The sequence below is a fragment of the Acomys russatus genome, chromosome 7 (genome assembly GCF_903995435.1).
Source record: "Acomys russatus chromosome 7, mAcoRus1.1, whole genome shotgun sequence".
In the NCBI taxonomy this organism is placed as follows: Eukaryota; Metazoa; Chordata; class Mammalia; order Rodentia; family Muridae; genus Acomys; species Acomys russatus.
This window is the reverse complement of record NC_067143.1, coordinates 52,517,548-52,536,076: the sequence shown is the minus strand read 5'-3', so window position 1 is coordinate 52,536,076 and position 18,529 is coordinate 52,517,548. Positions and strand designations below refer to the sequence as shown.

General features: G+C 44.2%; 1 protein-coding gene across 1 annotated transcript in view; it reads left to right on the top strand.

Annotated features, from left to right (window-relative positions):
* The window catches only part of Mrpl48 (mitochondrial ribosomal protein L48), a gene marked incomplete at its 5' end in the record, with an annotated part of 69,945 nt that extends 52,558 nt beyond the window's left edge, over nucleotides 1-17,387 (top strand). Inside the window, 4 exons of the mRNA XM_051149047.1 lie at nucleotides 3,522-3,691; nucleotides 12,855-12,957; nucleotides 15,622-15,711; nucleotides 17,263-17,387. Of these exons, the coding sequence (XP_051005004.1) occupies nucleotides 3,522-3,691; nucleotides 12,855-12,957; nucleotides 15,622-15,711; nucleotides 17,263-17,337 (438 nt within the window). The remainder of the gene's footprint in view (nucleotides 1-3,521; nucleotides 3,692-12,854; nucleotides 12,958-15,621; nucleotides 15,712-17,262) is intronic.
* Between the last annotated feature and the right edge of the window lie 1,142 nt (nucleotides 17,388-18,529).

Genomic DNA, 18,529 nt, shown 5'->3' with positions numbered 1-18,529 from the left:
AATGTATTTAAGAGACAGGTGTGGTGGTGCATGTCTTTAATCTCAGCACTGGGGAGGCAGAGGCAGACAAATTGATGTGAGTTCGAGGTCAGCCAAGTCTACAAAGTGGATCCAGGACAGCCAGGTTTACAAGAGAAACCCTGTCTTGGAAAACCAAAATAAATAAATAAAAGGCCCCAGTCATTGCTTATAGCGTCACGATAATTTTGCTGTTACAAATGAGGAAACTGTGTCTCGAATGTTGGACACTGAATTAGGAATATGCCCACCCAGTCAGCATGCACCTTCAGATCACTACAGACGTTTTCAGAGAACCATCCCCAAATCATTCAGGCACACAGCTGTCAGCTTCATTATTCTTATCACGAGGACTTCTGGAAGCTGAGTGTTGCGATGTGGCAGGGTTTTAGCTTGGAGATGGTGGATGATGCAATCTTCCCTGGTTCTCCTGCTCTAAAGGACCCCTCCTGACTGATAGGCAGATGCTCTCACTTCATAGTGGAGAGCCTGGGCCCAGTTTCATGCTCCAAACAGACAGAAAGTACTTAACCTTTATCATTCATCTCTCTCTCTCTCTCTCTCTCTCTCTCTCTCTCTCTCTCTCTCTCTCTCTCTCTCTCTCTCTCTCTCTCTCTCTCTCTCTCTCTCGCGCGCGCGCGCTCTCTCTCATTCTCTAGCTTGTTTTTGTTTTTTTGAGACAGGGTTTTGTGTGTGTGTGCAGCCCTGGCTGTCCTGGAACACTTTATAGACCAAACTGGCCTCGAACTTAAAGAGATCTGCTTGACTCTGCCTCCCAAGTGCTGGGATTACCTTTGCCATTTCTTACTGTTGTTCTCTGTCAGGGGAGAAGGGACAAAATTATCTTTAAGATTTCTTCCAACTGTAAGAGAACCTGTGACTCTAGTTTTACTTTTCTGTCAGCTCTGTGCTAGTGAAGGTGGGCAAAAAACTTTCTTTGTGGTCCATTCGGAGGATCAGATTAATCCTATGGGAACCTGAGGTGAGTCACACTACCCTGTGCTACCTAGTACATCCAGGCCAGCCGCAGCAGTGCTGAAGTTTGTTGGACAGTAACCAGTGTTCCTGGCACTTTTTCCCCTAGCCTGCCTTTCTTTCTTGCCTGACTGTCCTTGTGATACTGGGGTAGGCTTCCAAACCCAGCTCCGTTCACTTCCATCTCTTTCAGATCTCTCTAATAATTCCCCATGGCATTCATTAAGACCCAGACTCAGCAGGAGGAAGAGAGGAGAGGATGGATGCATGGGGGTGCAATACAGTTATGTAAACCAGAGGGCAAAGGTGTAGCTCAGTGGTAGAGTATGTATTTGACATGCACAAGGCAAAGAGTTTAATCCCCAGTAACCCCCCCAAATCACCAACATCAAAAACCAAAAGGTTTTTATAGAAACTAATGTCTGAAATTATATGCAGCTAGGCTTTCACTGGCTGTGCTGTGCCCTAGCTCAGAACTGAAGTATAATAATATCACAATGGTCTTGGTAATGTAGATCTACCCAGGCAGATCTAGGCCAGCGTGGAATAGCAGGGGTGGATGCCAAAATGGATACTTGGATCAGCTTCTTTGTTCTCTTAAAGCAGCACCTTTGAAGAGGCCTGGCCCTCCTCTCCTGCAGTCCTCAGAGGCGCTCCTCCCTTCTCTGCTGGAGTCTGCACCCATTCCCTTGGCTTCCAGACTTAGCCTCCTCCACTGCAGTGTTTACTGTCATGGTGAAGAATCCTGGCTGGATTTGGCCAGGGAAGTGTTAAAGTCTTGATGGTTGGCTTTCCACTCAGGGCAAGGTCTGGAACCCCCGCTGTGGCCACTCCTATTGAAAACTTTAGTAATACAGAGGAGCCTGTTCTAGATAAATACCTGTATTGCAGTTAAACAGTTCTGGACTTTAGTTTCTTAAATGTAACTCTGAAAGACAAACCTTAATAGTTCAGGCTTCACATTTTTTCTCACACGGAATCAGGATTGCAATCCAGAGGCTGTGCTGTCTGTATTAATCACTTTACATTCAGCATTTTCTTCAAGACTCAGAGCATTTTGTGAGACTCTTCTCAGGATTACTGTATTTATAAGACCCCTCATTTGTCCCCTCTGCTTCCCCCCAACATACACACTGGATACCTGCTCTCTTAGGCAAACCTGGAAAGTGGTGATGCTCTATCCAGAACAGTACTGTGGCAACTGCTGTGCAGAGGTGACTGAAGGTACTTAGGGTTAGGTTTTCTTAATGAAAACGAAGTCTTACTATATAGCGTACGACCCTCCTGTCAGTTTCCTGGGTGTTAGGATTATAGGTGTGTACTGCCATGATTAGCTACCCCATTCTCTCCTTTAGTGTTTGGAATTCTGCCTGAGCCATCTGAGTACTCAGAAGATGGTTTATCACTGAACTGTACCTCAACCCCCAGTGTTCTTTAAAAATGATTTTTTACCAGCAGCAAGACTGAAGGAATGTCCAGTTATTATTGGAAATAATGCAATATAGAACCAAGCACAGACAGAGCACCCAACAGAGACCACAAGTACAGGAACATCTTAACTGTGGATATCTAGTATATGACAGAGGTGACAATACATTGCTATGATGCTAGGTCATTTGACCTGGTTGTTCACATGAGAAAAGGTGACTTTTGGCTCCTGTTTCACAACATACTAAAAGTAGATTTTGGGTAAAGAGGCCTGTTGCCAAGACTGATCCTTGGAATCAACTTGGTGGAAAGAAAATCAATCCCTTAGTTTGTCTTCTGACTTATACTCATGGGCCATGCCATATACACATACAGATCACATACACACACACACAAACAAAATAATTTCAAGCAAACAAATAAAATGCACCTTAGGTTGAAAACATAGCTAAGCAGTGGAGTAGGTGCTAAGAGTTTAATAACCAACACCAAAAAAGTGAAATTTTTTGCTAAAGCATAACTCTATCAATTTGCAAGTTGGGAAACAGGCCTAGGGATGGGAGGTGAGCCTCAGAACAAGGTAATGGCAGAAGGCAGTCACATATAGCTCTGTTGTCTTGTACTGGGCACTGGGAAGGCAAACTGCCTCTTCCTTCCCCTGAGAACTTTAGCATCTCTAAAGGGTAGCCTGAGGGAAAAATGGTAAGCAATTTTACTTGAAAGCTTGGGTTTTGTTTTTGTTTTTGTTTTTTTTAAGTATGAACACATTCCTGGCATGGTGGCACATGCCTATAATCTCAGCACTCAGGAGACAGAGGCAGGCAGATCTCTGTAAGTTCAAAAACAACAGAAAAAAAGAACACATTATGATTACATTTCTTCTTTGTTTTTTGTTTTGTTTTGTTTTGTTTTGTTTTGACAAAGTTTTACTTTGTAGTCCTGGCTAGCCTGGAACTCCCTCTATAGACCAGGCTAGTCTTGCTCTTACAGAAATCCACCTGCCTCCCAAGTGCTGGAATTAGAGGCTGCACCATGCCCAGCTGGTTAAATTTCTTATACAATACTTTGACTTATTTCCTTTCTCTTTGTTTTTCATTCAGCCCAAAAAGAAGAAAGAAAAAGTGGAAGTGAGAGCCATTAATCTGGGGACAGATTATGAATATGGGGTTTTAAATATCCACCTGATTGCTTACGACATGACTCTGGCAGAAAATTATGCCCAGTATGTCCACCGCCTCTGCAACCAGCTCTCCATCAAAGTGGAGGAAAGGTAGGAAGGATGCCTTGGTTTTTGATGTTTCTGGCCTGGGTATCATGCTTCCATCCCCACCTTCACCTGTCCTGGAGCTCACTCTGTAGACCAAGCTAGCCTTGAACTCACAGAGATACGCCTGCCTCTGTCACCTAAGTGCTGTGATTACAGGCATGCACTAACACTCCTGGCATCCAACCTGTTTTCTTAAGTGTTTCTTTCAAAAGGTAGCGTAGTGTTTTGTTTGTTTGTTTGGTTTTTGCTAATGTTAATATTTTGGTATCATATATAATAATAATAAGCTATTTTCTATAGCAGGCCTCATTTTAAAGTCTTACATTAAGCCAGATCCATTTTGAACTGTTTTTGTATATGGTATATAAATTGTGTTTGTCCTGTCCTTTCAAAAGAGAGTTGGTTTCTTTTTTCTCTTTTCCTCTCTTGCCTTGTTTTCTAATATGGCTTTTAAGTTGTTTCACTTTTTTTTTTTTTTTTACTTTTATTGAATGTCTATGATTTATAGATCATACACCAAAATCCCTCTCCTCCCGCCAGTAAAATAAAACAAATAAACAAAACTCTTGTCACAGAAGCTGTAGTGTATCATGCAGTACAGCCTTTTGTCCACATATGTTTACTTTCAAATGTTCATTGCTACGAGTCCTGGGCCTGGTTGGAGGCCTACACTATCGTTACCGGATCCTCACTGGGACTGTTGTTGGATATCCCATTGTTGCTGTGTGTCAAGGAGATTCTTAATCTTTGAATCTGCAGGTCTGGCCCTTTCATGTATTTCAGCAGGTCATACATGGGGTAGATGTTGGGGTGAGGTTCACTCAGAGCCCTGGATCAGGGCCCACTCCCATGTCCTCACGGCAGGACCAGCTCTCCCGCTCCCATGTCATCATGGCAGGGCCGGCTCACCTGAGTTGTTTCACTATTTAGTGAAAGGATTTTTTTCTCCACTGAGTATCTCAGCATCTGTGGAAGCTAGTTGACCATGAGGGTCTGTGTCTGTTCCCTGAAGTGATGTATTACATTGGTTTATGTATCTGTACTTACACTAATACTTGACTAGTTTGGTTACTATAGCTTGATTATACTTTTTTATTAAAAATATTTTCTATAATTTTTTTTGTTTTTAGCATTGAATTTTTTATTAGCTTTTTTTTTCTGGTATAAAGGAGGTTATTGTGGGAAGGCAGGAGTGAAGGCCTGAGTGGGGGTAGGGACAGTGAGTGAGCCATGATGGCAGAGAGAGAGAGAGAAACAGTGGGAAGAGAGAGAAGCTGGAGTAGAGGGAGCTATTTATTAACTTGGTGATATCTATGCAGTCTCTGGATTTTCTGGGAAACGTTAGGATAAAGGAACTAGCATTTAGTGTTTGATCCTGTGTTGCTCCTTTTCACAGCTTATCTCAGTCTTTCGATAGCATACATGTCCTGTGGTTTGCCTTAATGACATTGTCACTTGATGAGCAATGGCTTCTGTTTTAAGTTCTTACTCAGCTTAATTATGACAAGGAGACATTCTCAGAGTGGCTGATGAGTCCTGAACACTGATCTAACACTTCCTGATCTTTGCAACAGAGAGGGGGTGTTGGTTGGGCTTAGAGTCTTTGGCAAGCACTGATATCTTGCTAGAATTTATGGCAGAATTTTGTTCTCATTGTGTCTATTTTTAGCTCGCCTTGTACTAATGACAGCTGATACAGGTTTTCATTAATCCATATCATGACGTAAAGTTGGACTTTCTGCGGCATCATTAGTTTGAATGAACATGTCCTGTAAGCTTTGACTAATGTACACAGTAGAATCAATTTGGTTATAATCAAGATACAGAACATTCCTGTTATCCTGAGTTCTCTGCTTCTGTAGTCAACTCCTTTCCCACAAGTCCTTGCTAACCTTTCGGGACTTTCTTGTTGTTCCTTTGGTTTTGATTTTTTTTTTTTTTTTTTTTTTTTTTTTTTTTGAGACAGGGTTTCTCTGTGTAGCTATGGCTGTCGTGGAACCTGTAGACTAAGCTGGTCTCAAACTCATGGAGATCTGCCTGCCTCTGCCTCCCAGGTGCTGGCATTAAAGGTGTGTGCCAACACTACCTAGCCCTTGCTAACTTGTTTGTTTGTTTGTTTGTTTTTGTTTTTGAGACAGGGTTTCTCTGTGTAGCCTTGGCTGTCCTACACTCACTTTGTAGACCAGGCTGCCTCAAACTCAGCGATCCTCTTGCCTCTGCCTCCCAAGAGCTGGGATTAAAGGTGTGTGCCACCATGCCCAAATCTATTTCCTTTCCCTGTAGTTTTACCTATTTTAGACTGTCGTATAAATGAAAAACAACAACAACAACAACATAACTTTCCCTTTTGAATGTGGTATTCTTCCTTAGAATAATGTGATCGAAAATTTCCCATATTTGCCTTTATTAAAACTTTGTTCCTTTTTGCTGTTCAGTAGCATTTCATTAAAAGAATGTGCTTCAGTTTTTTCTTTTCTAATTGAAGGATATTTGTGCTTCTAATTTTGGGCAATTATGAATAAGGCCACTACGAATGGGTATAGGTTTCTGTAAGAACAAAAGTTTTCATTTCTAAGTATGTGATTTATGCTCACATGGTATGTATAGTATATGCTTGAGCTTATTGGAGACTCTGCAAGCTTTTCTAAAGTGGCTGTTCACTCCCTCCCTCCCTCACCAACAGTATATGAGTTCTACATAGTTCTACACCTCACATTTCTTCTTGAAGTTAATTTTTGGGTTTTTTTTTTTTTGTTGGTTTGTTTTTTTGTTTTTTGAGATAGGGTTTCTCTGTATAGTCATAACTGTCCTAGACTCACTTTGTAGACCAGGCTAGCCTAGACCTCAAAGTGATCCACCTGCCTCTGCCTCGCAAGTGCTGAGATTAAAAGCATGTGCCACCACACTGGCCTTAAAATTAATTTTTTAAAGATGTACTTATTTATTTTAAGTATATGGGTGCTCTGTTTTTGTGTATACCAGAAAAGGGAATCAGATTCCATTATAGATGGTTGTGAGCCACCATGTAGTTGCTGGTGTAGACACACACACACACACACACACACACACACACACACACACACACTACTTTGGTTCTTCATCATGTAAGTCTTACTATTTAAAAAGGGTCTGGCTCAGTTAAGCCATGTCTACAGTAGATGGGTGCTTCTCTTCGTGAGGTAATGGTGGTTGGCTCACTGACACCTTGCCTGTGGAGCATACTTAGAATGACAAGTGAGGATATAGTCTTTGGAATCAAATTGGCTGCATTCAGAACTCTAGCTCTGTCAGTTATTAGCAAGATAACCCTGAGAATGCTGAACCCATTTGCTTATCTATATAATGAGGATGATCATGTGTCTGTTTCTTCAAGCTCAGAGAATTCAGTAATGTAGTACATGACAGTGTGTGCCACGGGCATTGGCTCATAGTAAACACTCTAGACACTGTGATGTGATCAATACTGATGGGGAATTTTTTTCTACTGGTAGAGGTTAGGGATACCTTCTTGGAGTTTGGGTGGCAAAGAGGCATTAAATGTCATTCCCACAATGTTACTGTCATATTTTTTTAAAGATTCTGCTTTAAGGAACCCAGAGGTAGTCTGGAGAGATGCTTCAGTGGTTAAGAGCACTGGCTGCTCTTGCAGAGGACCCACGTTCAATTCCTTGCACCCACATGGCAACTCACAACCATCTGTACCTCCAGTTCTAAGGAATCCGACACCCACTTCTGGCTTCTGTAGGCACACATATGGTGTACATAGATACATGCAGGCAAAACACCCACCACATAATAGAAAACCAAAGATGATGCAGTTACACTGTTGGCAGCCACGTGCTTGGTTGTTACTTGCTCTCCCTCCCTGAAAGAATAAACAAGTAAAATGACAACAGCAAAGTGCAGCAGACTGTAGCTCTAGCTACAGGAGCTGAGGCAGGAGCATTTGTTGAGCCTGAAAGTTCAAAGCCCGCCTGTATAGCATAGAAAACCAACTCCCCTCAGCCTCATCCGGCTGTGTGTGGTAGTGCATATCTGCAGTCCCAGCATTTGGGAGATGAGGCAGGAGAGTCAACAGTTTAAGGGAAGCCTGGGCTACATAGAACTTCTCAAACAAACAGCCATGTCAGGTTGTACTTGAGTGAATGCAGAGAAGTGCAGCCAGGTACTCTGAAAAGGCTAAATCGTTGTTTTATATTATTTACTTCCTATGAAAAGTGCGTGTCTCTGGTGGCCCAAAGCAACTGTGATCTAGACTTCCAGGGTGGGGTGGGAAGGGAGTGCTTACCTCTCTGCTACAATTTACTGAACCTCTTGGTGTCTTGGTTTCCTCATGTATAAAATGGAGTTAATAAAAGAACTTACTCAAAAAGCCTACACTGAGAACTATGGAGGAAACATGATTGTCAGAAAAATCTGTGCCTCACAGCTGTTACACACATATCCCACACAGTTTGTTCGTTTGTTTTTTTGTTTTGTTTTTTTCTGAGACAGGGTTTCTCTGTGTATAGAACTGGCTGTCCTGGTACTCACTTTGTAGAATGAGCTGGCCTCAAACTCACAGGGATCCGCCTGCCTCTGCCGACCAAGTGCTGGGATTAAAGGCGAGCGCCACCAGCTGGCTACATACACAACTTTTGAGACAGTTCCCCCCCCCCTTTTTTTTAAACCTCTCTGTCCTAGACCTTGCTGTATAGCCCAGGCTAGCCTTAAACTCATGATCCTCCTGCCTCTACTTCCTGTATGCTGGGATGTGTGCCATCATATCTGGCTCAGCTGTTCTTTTTTTTAAAGATTTATTTATTATGTATACAGTATTCTGCCTGCATATATGCTTGCAGGCCAGAAGGGGGCACCAGATCTCGTTATAGATGGTTGTGAGCCACTATGTGGTTGCTGGGAATTGAACTCATGACCTCTGGAAGAGCAGCCAGTGTCTTAACCTCTGAGCTATCTCAGCTGCTCTTGTTAATAATACAATTGGGCTAGGGAGATAGCTCTGTCAGTCAAGTGTTTAAGAACCTGAGTATAATTCCCAGATTCCACATAAGAATAGCTGAGTGTAGTGTTAAGTGCTTGTATTCCCAGTGCTGGCAAGGCAGAGGCAGGCAGATCCCTGGGGCTCACTGGCCAGTCTGCTTAGTCTACTTGGGGAGTTCTAGGCCAGCCAGAGCACCTGAGGAATAGCACCCAAGGACTATTCTTCTGCCTCTCTCTAACTCCTTGCTTTTTTCCTTTACTTTGCCTGTTTATCCTTCCCTCTCTCTTTTCCTTTATTCCTCTATTTTGAGATAGGGATTTATGTAGCCCAGGCTGGCCTTGAGCTTACTATGTGCCTGAGGATGAGCCTTCTGCCTACCTCTCCAGGTACCGGGATTAATGATGTTTGCCATTATGGTTTGGTTAACTCTGCGCTGGGGCTGACCCAGGGTTTCACACGTGCTGGGCAAACACTCCAACTGAGTTACATCTCCAGCCCAGGCCCTATTTTGTCTTGGGTGTCATCTTGAGTGTTACTTCTTTAAGAAAGCTTATGAAATTAAGTCCTTATATTGTATTTTCAGCAGAAATAAAGGGTATACAAATTCCCTTTCATAACGTGCATCCCTTATCCTTAGACTTATTTAACTATGACTTTCAGATTATGTTCTGGATTGTGTTCATTCTATAAGGCAGAGCTGCCTCTGTCTTCATCAGTGCTCCAGCCCTAGGCCCTGGCCTGGTCTGCAGTTCATCCCAGGCTCGGAATAAATGCCAGTTGATGTGGATTGTGTTCCAGCCATCATGGGCATGCTTCCTAGAACAGCAGGGTGAATGGCATACTGGCGTTTTGCTTCTCTCCCGGCTCTTCGCTGCAAATAGCTCGGCATAAAGAGCTGTTTGTTTTACCAGTTCACTTACTGCATTGATTGAGGTTTTCCAGCTGCTGTATCACTAGGCATTCACACTGCCCAGCTTGTCAGAGACGAATTTGTTGTCTTGTGCTTTTCATTTAGTTTTTCCTCTGGAGTAGGAATGGCAGTATGAGGATAATGACTGTGACCTTGAGTTGGAATTGGGCTAGAACAGCTCGCCAGCTTCGTTTTGCACGCATCTGAATTGCCAGCTGCCACTGCTGCTTGTGGGGGGGGGGGTGGGGGTGGGGGGCAGCGAGGAGGCCTCTCTCCTGACTTGCCTGCTTCCTTTGCTAAGCAGCTGCCAGGGGCCACACGCTCACCCTCATCCAGGAGGAGCAGCTTCCAGGCCTGAAGCTGACCAGCTGTGTTCTGTGGAGGGTGAAAGTGCCAGGGAACATCGCGCCGTGAGGCCACTCTTTCTTCCCCTCTTAAAAAAAAAAATCCATTTTTGAAAAATGTTTGAAGTATAGCTTTGTGCGTTCCTGGCTATTTTTGGTTTTGTTTTGGCAGCCCCGAGGATTGAATTGGGGCCTTTCACGTGCAGCAGGCCCTCCTCCCCAGCGTTCTCAGAGCCTTGGCCATAGCCCAAAGAGAACACTGTCAACTGGGTCGACTCTTCAAATACAGTTTTTCAGTTTTCCCTTTCTTTTTCTACTGCTTGGTCAGCTTTTATTCATTGAGGAAAAACTGGAAAGTACAGAGAATGCAGATTAAGTGAAAAAAAGTTACCTGTATTTTAACTACTTAACGACATATTCTACTCTGAAATGACCGGTTTCCTCAGTATTTATGTATTTGTTTAGATGGGGACTCACTGTGTAGCCAAAATGGCCTTGAACAACCTCCAAGTATTTGCTAGTATCAGGTGTGCTTGTGTGCATCATGCATGTGGGAGTGTGTGTGTGTGTGTGTGTGTGTGTGTGAGTGTGTGTGTGTGTGTGTGTGTACCAGATGTCTTCCTCAGTCCATCTCCACCTTATTCTCTCTCCCTCTGTCTGTCTGTCTGTCTATCTGTCTCCCCACCTCCTCCCCTCTCGATAGTGACTCACAGATCCACCTGCCTCAGCCTCCTGAGTGCTGGGATTAAAGGCATGCAACACCACTATGCAGCCTAAGTACATTTAAAAAAAAAACATTTTATTTTATGTGTATGTGTGCCATGTGCATGCCTGGTGACTGCTGAGGCCAGAAGAGGACATTAGATCCCCTGGAATCGGAGTTACAGATGATTATGAGTTGCCATTTGGATGCTGGGACTCAAACCTGGGTTCCCTGGAAGAGCAGCTAGTGCTCTTAACTGCTAAACCATTTCTCCAGAATCCTAAGAACATTTTTATGTCTTGTTAAATCACTACTTCACCCCATAAAGCTATTCATGAACTCTCCTTTCTCTGAAATATTTGACAAACACTTTGAGGGCATAGACTTCATTTGTCCCTAAATTCCTAAAGCAGAACATGCTACTAATAATTGTTATGGTTATATTTATTTGTGTGTGTGTGTGTGTGTGTGTGTGTGTGTGTGTGCACGGCACAGCTACAGGTTAGAGGGCAGCTGTGGAGTCATTCTTTCCTTTTACAACATAAGGCCAAGAGATTGAACTTAGGTTGCCAGGCCTGGTTGATGGCATCTTTACCCACAGGGCCATCTTGCAGGCTTAAATATTTTTAGTGGGTAAATCAGTGAAATCTTACTGAAAGTAAGCATTGAAATGTAAAACCCATGGTTAGTGGCACAGATGCACAGCTTGCATTTCATCAGTCAGTCTTTTCTGCAGAATGCCCAGAGGGATAAATAGCAACTCAGCACTCTCTCCTTCTCAGAGCTGTCACATAATTATTTTATTTGACCTTTCATAAGAAGTATGATTGTGCTCCCACTTTTTAATATTGGGGATTTATTACCATATTCACATGGATGGAGGAGGTCAGAGAGTGTGCTGGGAGGGGTGCTGCTGCTGCCATTCTGAGCAGCTGAAGGAGTCTACAGCACTCAGGAAGTCACTGACTGTTTATCAGGGCAAAGGAACTGGCATTTGCGGGTGTAGTATGGCAGGCAAACTGCTGTATGGTCTCAGTCCTAGCAGCAAACCTGTGAGCAAGGCTGTCTTCTTCTCACTCCATAGCTGAAGGAACAGACACAGAAAGAGGGCTGGATTGACCTGCCAAGTGTCAAGCAGGGAATAAGGGGCAGAGCCGGGATTTGTCTGACACCATCATGTTTTTATTCCATTTACTGTCACACTAAGTGTCCTTCTTGCTACCATTTGATGAAACTATGGTATATGGAAAATCAGGAATTCTGTTGTCATTAATATTTCATTCTTGCCAGGTGGTGGTGTACACCTTTAATACCAGCCCTTGGGAGACAGAGATAGGCAGTTCTCTAAGTTCGAGGTCAGCCTGGTCTATATAGTGAGTTCTAGGAGCCATGGCTACACAGAGAAACCCTGTTTTGAAAAACAAAACAAAAAATTTCATTCTCTTTAGTTTGGTGAACTTTTTGGTGAGATGAATACAACATGAATACCATATTCCCGCATAGCCATTAGTTCATTCTTATCCACATAGGATCCTCAGAGAGGCCAGATTGTAATTTCATTTACATGTGAAGTTCCAGGGGAGAGTGGCTCACACAAGCACATCTTATTCATAAATGGTAGACTCCAAACCACTGCTCTGTAGAGCTCGGCCTGCTGAAGCTAATCAAGTAAGCATGGACTTGGCAGTAATTCCCAGCCTAGGTGACTGCAGTCCTTCTGTCCCACTGGAGGGGGTCCTCATGGCATTCAGTGCATGAAGGCAGGGATTCATAGACCAGCACCCACGGTGACAATCGCCTGGTCTGGAGTGTTACTAGTGCTGACCTTGAAAGAAACTGTTCCAGAGCTGTTGGGTATGTCACCTTATTTCTCCAGGGAAAGCACAGTGAGCAAGGCTTGCCTCTGAAGTGTACCCAAGTGCCAAACAGATCCCTTAGAACTGGCTTTTTCAGTAGCAGCAAATATGTATTATCACCAGGTTATACTCAGAGTGTTGTCTCAGTCAAGCGTGACTGGGGACATAGAAAGACACTAAACACAGTGTGCTCCCTCAGAGTTCAGAGACGTCTGGTCGAGATAAAGGGTGTCTGCTTACTTAATACTGGCTGCAGGTAAGCATCATCTGGGAGATAATACCCGGAATAGTGGCTGCACACACAGGTGACCTGGCTGAAGTGGTGCTGCTGGCTTGAGTGGACAGTCTCAACAGCTGCCTCTTCTTCTGCAGTTACGCGATGCCTACCAAAACCATGGAAGTGATGCGGCTACCTGACCAAGGCAACAAAATGGTCCTAGACTCAGTCCTTACCACCCATGAGCGAGTGGTTCAGGTAGGCGCTCTGGGGGAATCATCAAGTGCTTTTGCTTCTCTGGTTCCCTCCCTCCATCTTTTTCTCCATCTGTCATACCTCTTACTCTTGTCTTCCTTCCCTTAAATCATTGGTTCTCAACCTTCCTAATGCTACAATCCTTAATACAGTCCCTCATGTTGTGGTGACCCCAACCTTCCTAATGCTACAACCCGTAATACAGTCCCTCATGTTGTGGTGACCCCAACCTTCCTAATACTACAACCCTTAATACAGTCCCTCATGTTGTGGTGACCCCAACCTTCCTAATACTACAACCCTTAATACAGTCCCTCATGTGTGGTTACCCCAACCTTCCTAATGCTACAACCCTTAATACAGTCCCTCATGTTGTGGTTACCCCAACCTTCCTAATGCTACAACCCTTAATACAGTCCCTCATGTTGTGGTGACCCCAACCTTCCTAATGCTACAACCCTTAATACAGTCCCTCATGTTGTGGTGGCCCCAACCTTCCTAATGCTACAACCCTTAATACAGTCCCTCATGTTGTGGTGACCCCAACGATAAAATTATTTTCATAAGTATTTCATAACTATAATTTTGATACTGTTATGAAATGTAATGTAAATATCTGTGTTTTCTGATGATCTGTCAAAGGGTTATTTGACTCCTCACATTCATTCCCGAAACTTCCTTGTGTACCAGTACCCCTAGGTGTACACACACACACACACACACACACACACACACACACACGTAATGTATGTATATGCCTGATCTGTTGGCTGAGCTTCAAACACAGTAGAACTGGTTATCTAGTGGACTTTGGTGGATGCTCCACAATGTACTCCCTGACCTCATCGTATGGAAAACTAATTTTTCAGGGGACAGTATCCCTCTTTGTCTGTAATCCTTTGAGCCTAATGCTTGATCCTTTTCTGTCTTTGTTTATTGACCAAATTCCTTACCTTCTGCCAATTAAAAGTCTTTCAATTTTTTCACTTTACACTCATAACAATGTGACAGTTTACTGTTCTTGTTTTCTTTAGCTCTAATTATCATCTTCCTTTTCTTTTCTGCAGAGATAGGAGGGTGATGGCCACTCCCCAGTAGAGGTGTCCAGGGTTAAGAGCCTACTCGCTCTGACACCACCCTCTGTCTTCATAATGTCACAGCTAGAGTCAGCATGCATGTAGTTTACTCACTCAAAGCACACAGCTGATAGATGTTGTATGTTTAGACAGTTGTGTGACTATTACACAGTTACAGAATGTTTTCATTACCTCAGAGAGAGGCCGTGTCAGTCAGCAGGTGCTCTCCTTTCCACGCTCCCCTTGTAACCAGAAATCTACTTTCTTTCTCTGTGGATTTATTGTATTTTATGTAAGCAGCATTATACAATTTGTGGTCTTTTAATAACGCCTAGCATGGTAACACATGCCTGTAATCTGAGCAGTTAGGAGGCTGAGGCAGGAGGATTGTAAAATTGAGGCTGTCCTGGGCTACATACTAAGACCCCACCTCTGGTTTTGCATGGTATGTTTTGGAGATTTGCTCATAGAATAGCATGATTGTCACTTCATTGGTGTTTGTGGCCAAGTAATAAAATTGTATGGAATTTTATTTACAGTTCCATTGTATTTTCACCACCCCTTTTTCTTCTGAGACATGGTTTCTCTGTGTAACAGCTCTGGCTGTCCTGAAACTCACTCTGTAAACCACTCTGGCCTTGAACTCACTGAAACCTGCTTGCCTCTGCCTCCCGAGTGCTGGGATTAAAGGCATGCGCCACTGCCACTGCTGCCACCACCACCACCAGCACCAGCAGCACCACCACCACCACCTCTATCACCACCTCCACCTGGCTTTGTATTCCCATTTTTAATCCACTTAAAAAGTTTATCAGCAAGGTAGTAAGAGTGTAGAGAGGAACACCTAATATAATTGTACCAGTTAAAACAACTGAAGCACTTTGAAATGTTTAGGTCCTTAACTAGTAATTTGTTTATAATGTGCCCTGGGTAGTAGCTCTGACTTGCAGCTGAGGCCCAGAGGCTGCAGTGGGATTTCTGTAGCACTCATGTCATTGTGTGTCTCCTCCTGCTGGTCCTTACTGTCCCTTTCACTCCAGCTGCAAGGGCTTGTCTGGATTTTCTAATGCTGTTTTGCAGGTCACATGTTACTGAGTGCTGCTCCCTCAGCCCTGAAAACTGCCCATGCTTCCGTCTCATTCCCAGTTTAATCCCATTTTCCTTCAAGACTTCACCCAGGTGTTGCCCACTCTTGACGCTTTCTTTGACCTTCCCTGCCTGAGTTAAGTGGCTGTTTCTTTTGTGGGTCCTCAAAGTACCCTGTGTGCATTTCCACTTCACGTTTGACTCATCTCTGGTTCTCAAGACAAGGCCCGACACCAGCACCTGGCCAGTGTGGTAAGCCCCAATTGCATCAGAAAAATCAGTGTTGGCCTGGTTGTGACATTCGCTGTCTACAGGAACATTAACCATGACTGTCTCATCAAACAGACACCTTCACAGATAGCAAGAGAAATCCTGAGGAGGCTGGCCTCAGAAGCCAGCTCTGAGTATCAGCCTCCCCACTGCTGGAGCCCAGGGGAGCCCAGGCCCTGCTTGGCAGTCACCTGACCTTCAGCAGCCTCCCTCACACAGCTTTCTTCATTTGCAGATCAGCGGTCTGAGTGCTACGTTTGCAGAGATTTTCTTGGAAGTACTCCAAAGCAACCTTCCAGAAGGAGTCAGGTTGTCAGTGAGGGAGGTAGGTGGCAGTGTGGAAAGAGGCCCCCTCGTGGCCTACTGTGCTCAGAATGAGGGTAAAGAAGTCTGTACTGCTTGGCTTGTGAAACAACAGAAATGTGCATTTCAGCCTAGCTGCTCCCAGGAGAGGTGTGCAGCCCAGTAGCACTGTGATCTTATTCTGAGGCCTCTGAGGTGCCAGGGATGATGCTGTGTGCACCACAGGAGCTGGCCTCCATCCCGGCATCCTGGCATTAGGCCTTGAGCCCATGACCTCTCCTTCAGGTAGCTGTAAAGCAGAAACATGGTTTAAAATTATAAACAGCAGCCAGGCGGTGGTGGCGCACGCCTTTAATCCCAGCACTTGGGAGGCAGAGGTAGGTGGATCGCTGTGAGTGCAAGGCCAGCCTGGTCTACAAAGTGAGTCCAGGACAGCCAAGGCTACACAGAGACACCCTGTCTCGGAAAAAAAAAAAGTATTCACCTACCTTTGGGCTGGAGAGATAGATGGCTCAGTGGTTAAGAGCGCCACCTGCTCTTCAGAGGTCCTGAGTTCAATTCCCAGCAACCACATGGTGGCTCACAACCATTTATAATGTGATCTGATGCCTTCTTCTGCAGATAAAAATTATAAACAGCATAATGCACCAGAGCATAAGTTCCTTCGGTCCTGCCTTACCTTAGACATTTTCTAGCTCCACTGGATGTATCTGGTACAGAATAGGAAACCTGCAGAAATTAGCAACATTAGCCTAAATACTGGCTGTCAGGCCTAGTTGCTATGCCAGTCCTTCGTAGGCTATAGTTCCCATAGGTGTCATTGCTCTGTCCAGCTCCCCTTGCTCTGCCCATGCTTGTTTGGGGTTATTTCAGTTTCACAGAGGTCTGTGGATAGGGTGAGAATGTGCTGATTGTACCATAAATAGTGCATGTAATCCCAGCACTCAGCAGGCAGAAACAGGAAGATTGGGCTTTGAGGCCAGCCTAGTCTGCATAGTAGGTTCTAGGTCAGCCTGGTCTATATACCAAGGCCCTGTCTCCCAAAAGCGCTGGTGAGATGGCCCAGCAAGTAAAGGTACTTGGTGGTCCGAGGTCAACTCCCAGGACTATGTGAGTGGAAGGAGAGAACTGACTCCCAAATGTTGCCCTCTGACTTCAGAAGTGGGTACGTGATCATACACATGCACATAAAAATATAAATGTAATTAAACACACACACACACAGAAACCAAGTTTCTAGACCATGTGGCTCAATAGCAGTGTTTAGCTTGTATGTGGAAGGCCCTGACCACCCCCCAACAATATAAAACCAAAAATCACCAGAAAACTTGTGTTGTGATACTTATAGAATCCTGACAATTGCTTACATGTCTGCCTTGTCTCAGCACACTAAGAGACAGTGTGATTCCACCTGGCTTCCTTCCTGATTTAAGTCTGTTGTGCTGCATGCTCATTGAGAACTATGGCTGAATGCCCCACTGCGGGGCTGTGCACGGACCCTTTTTGCATGTGCGTGTGTATGAGTGAGAAAAGCTCTGTGCTGATTGCCATTTGCTTTACTTTCCTTGTCCAGCACACTGAAGAAGACTTCAAGGGACGGTTCAAAGCTCGGCCAGAACTGGAAGAACTGTTGGCCAAACTGAACTAAACACCGTAAGCGCGTTCATGCATTGGTCAGTCTCAGAGAAGCTCTTCCTGGCATGAATGCTCACACCGGAAATGCCTCCTGTGTGTGACTAGCTGTGCTTGCCGATTACCCCCTACGTGAGCAAACCCGAGGGTGTTCTCCACTAATAAAATATGTTGTTGCCACTCTGCTTCTCTCTCTCTCTCTCTCTCTCTCTCTCTCTCTCTCTCTCTCTCTCTCTCACACACACACACACACACACACACACAGAGAGAGAGAGAGAGAGAGTGTGTGTCTGTGTCTTATGAAGTATCTTTAAGGAATTATGTTTCTCCTTGTCTAAACATGTTCTTATTCTACCACACTTTTTCTGTTAGAGTGAATTCATCCTCTAAAATAGTAAACTGGTCGTTTGTTTGTTTGTTTGTGACAAGGTCTCTATAACCATGGCTGTCTTGGAACTTGCTATATAGACGAGGCTGGCCTCAAACTCACAGATTCATCTGCCTCTCCCTCCCGAGTGTTAGGATTAAAGGAGTGCGCCACCACGCCCGGCTCATGAACTCACCTTTTAAAGTCATATGGCATGGGGTTTTATAATGAACTAGAGATTGCAGTGTAAGTGAACTCTGTATTAGTCTGTTTTCTGTTGCTGTAGTGAAATTCCTAAGGCTGGGTTCTTTATAAAGAAAAAGAGTTGACCAGTTGTGATACATAATGAGTTCGAGCCATCTTGGATCATATGAGACACACGTACATACATACATACATACATACATACATACATACATACATACATACAAACAAACAAGATATTTGCTAAGTGTTATCATCCCAGCACTCAGGAGGTTGAAACAGAAAGATTGCAATTTCAAAGAATTGATCTTGGGGGCTGGAGAGATGGCTCTGAGGTTAAGAGCACCATCTGCTCTTCCAAAAGTCCCGAGTTCAATTCCCAGCAACCATATGGTGGCTCACGACCATCTGTAATAAGATCTGGTGCCTTCTTGTGGTGGGCAGGCGCACATGGGGGCAGAATACTGTATAAGTAATAAATCTTTTTTTAAAAATTGATCTTGGTCAGGGGTCAGAAAACTACTATGAATCAAGTCCTACCTTTGCCTCTTTTTTTTTTTTTCCTCCCCCAAGACATGGTCCTCTCTCTGTAGCCCTGGCTGTCCTGAAATTCACTCTGTTGACCAGGATGGCCCTG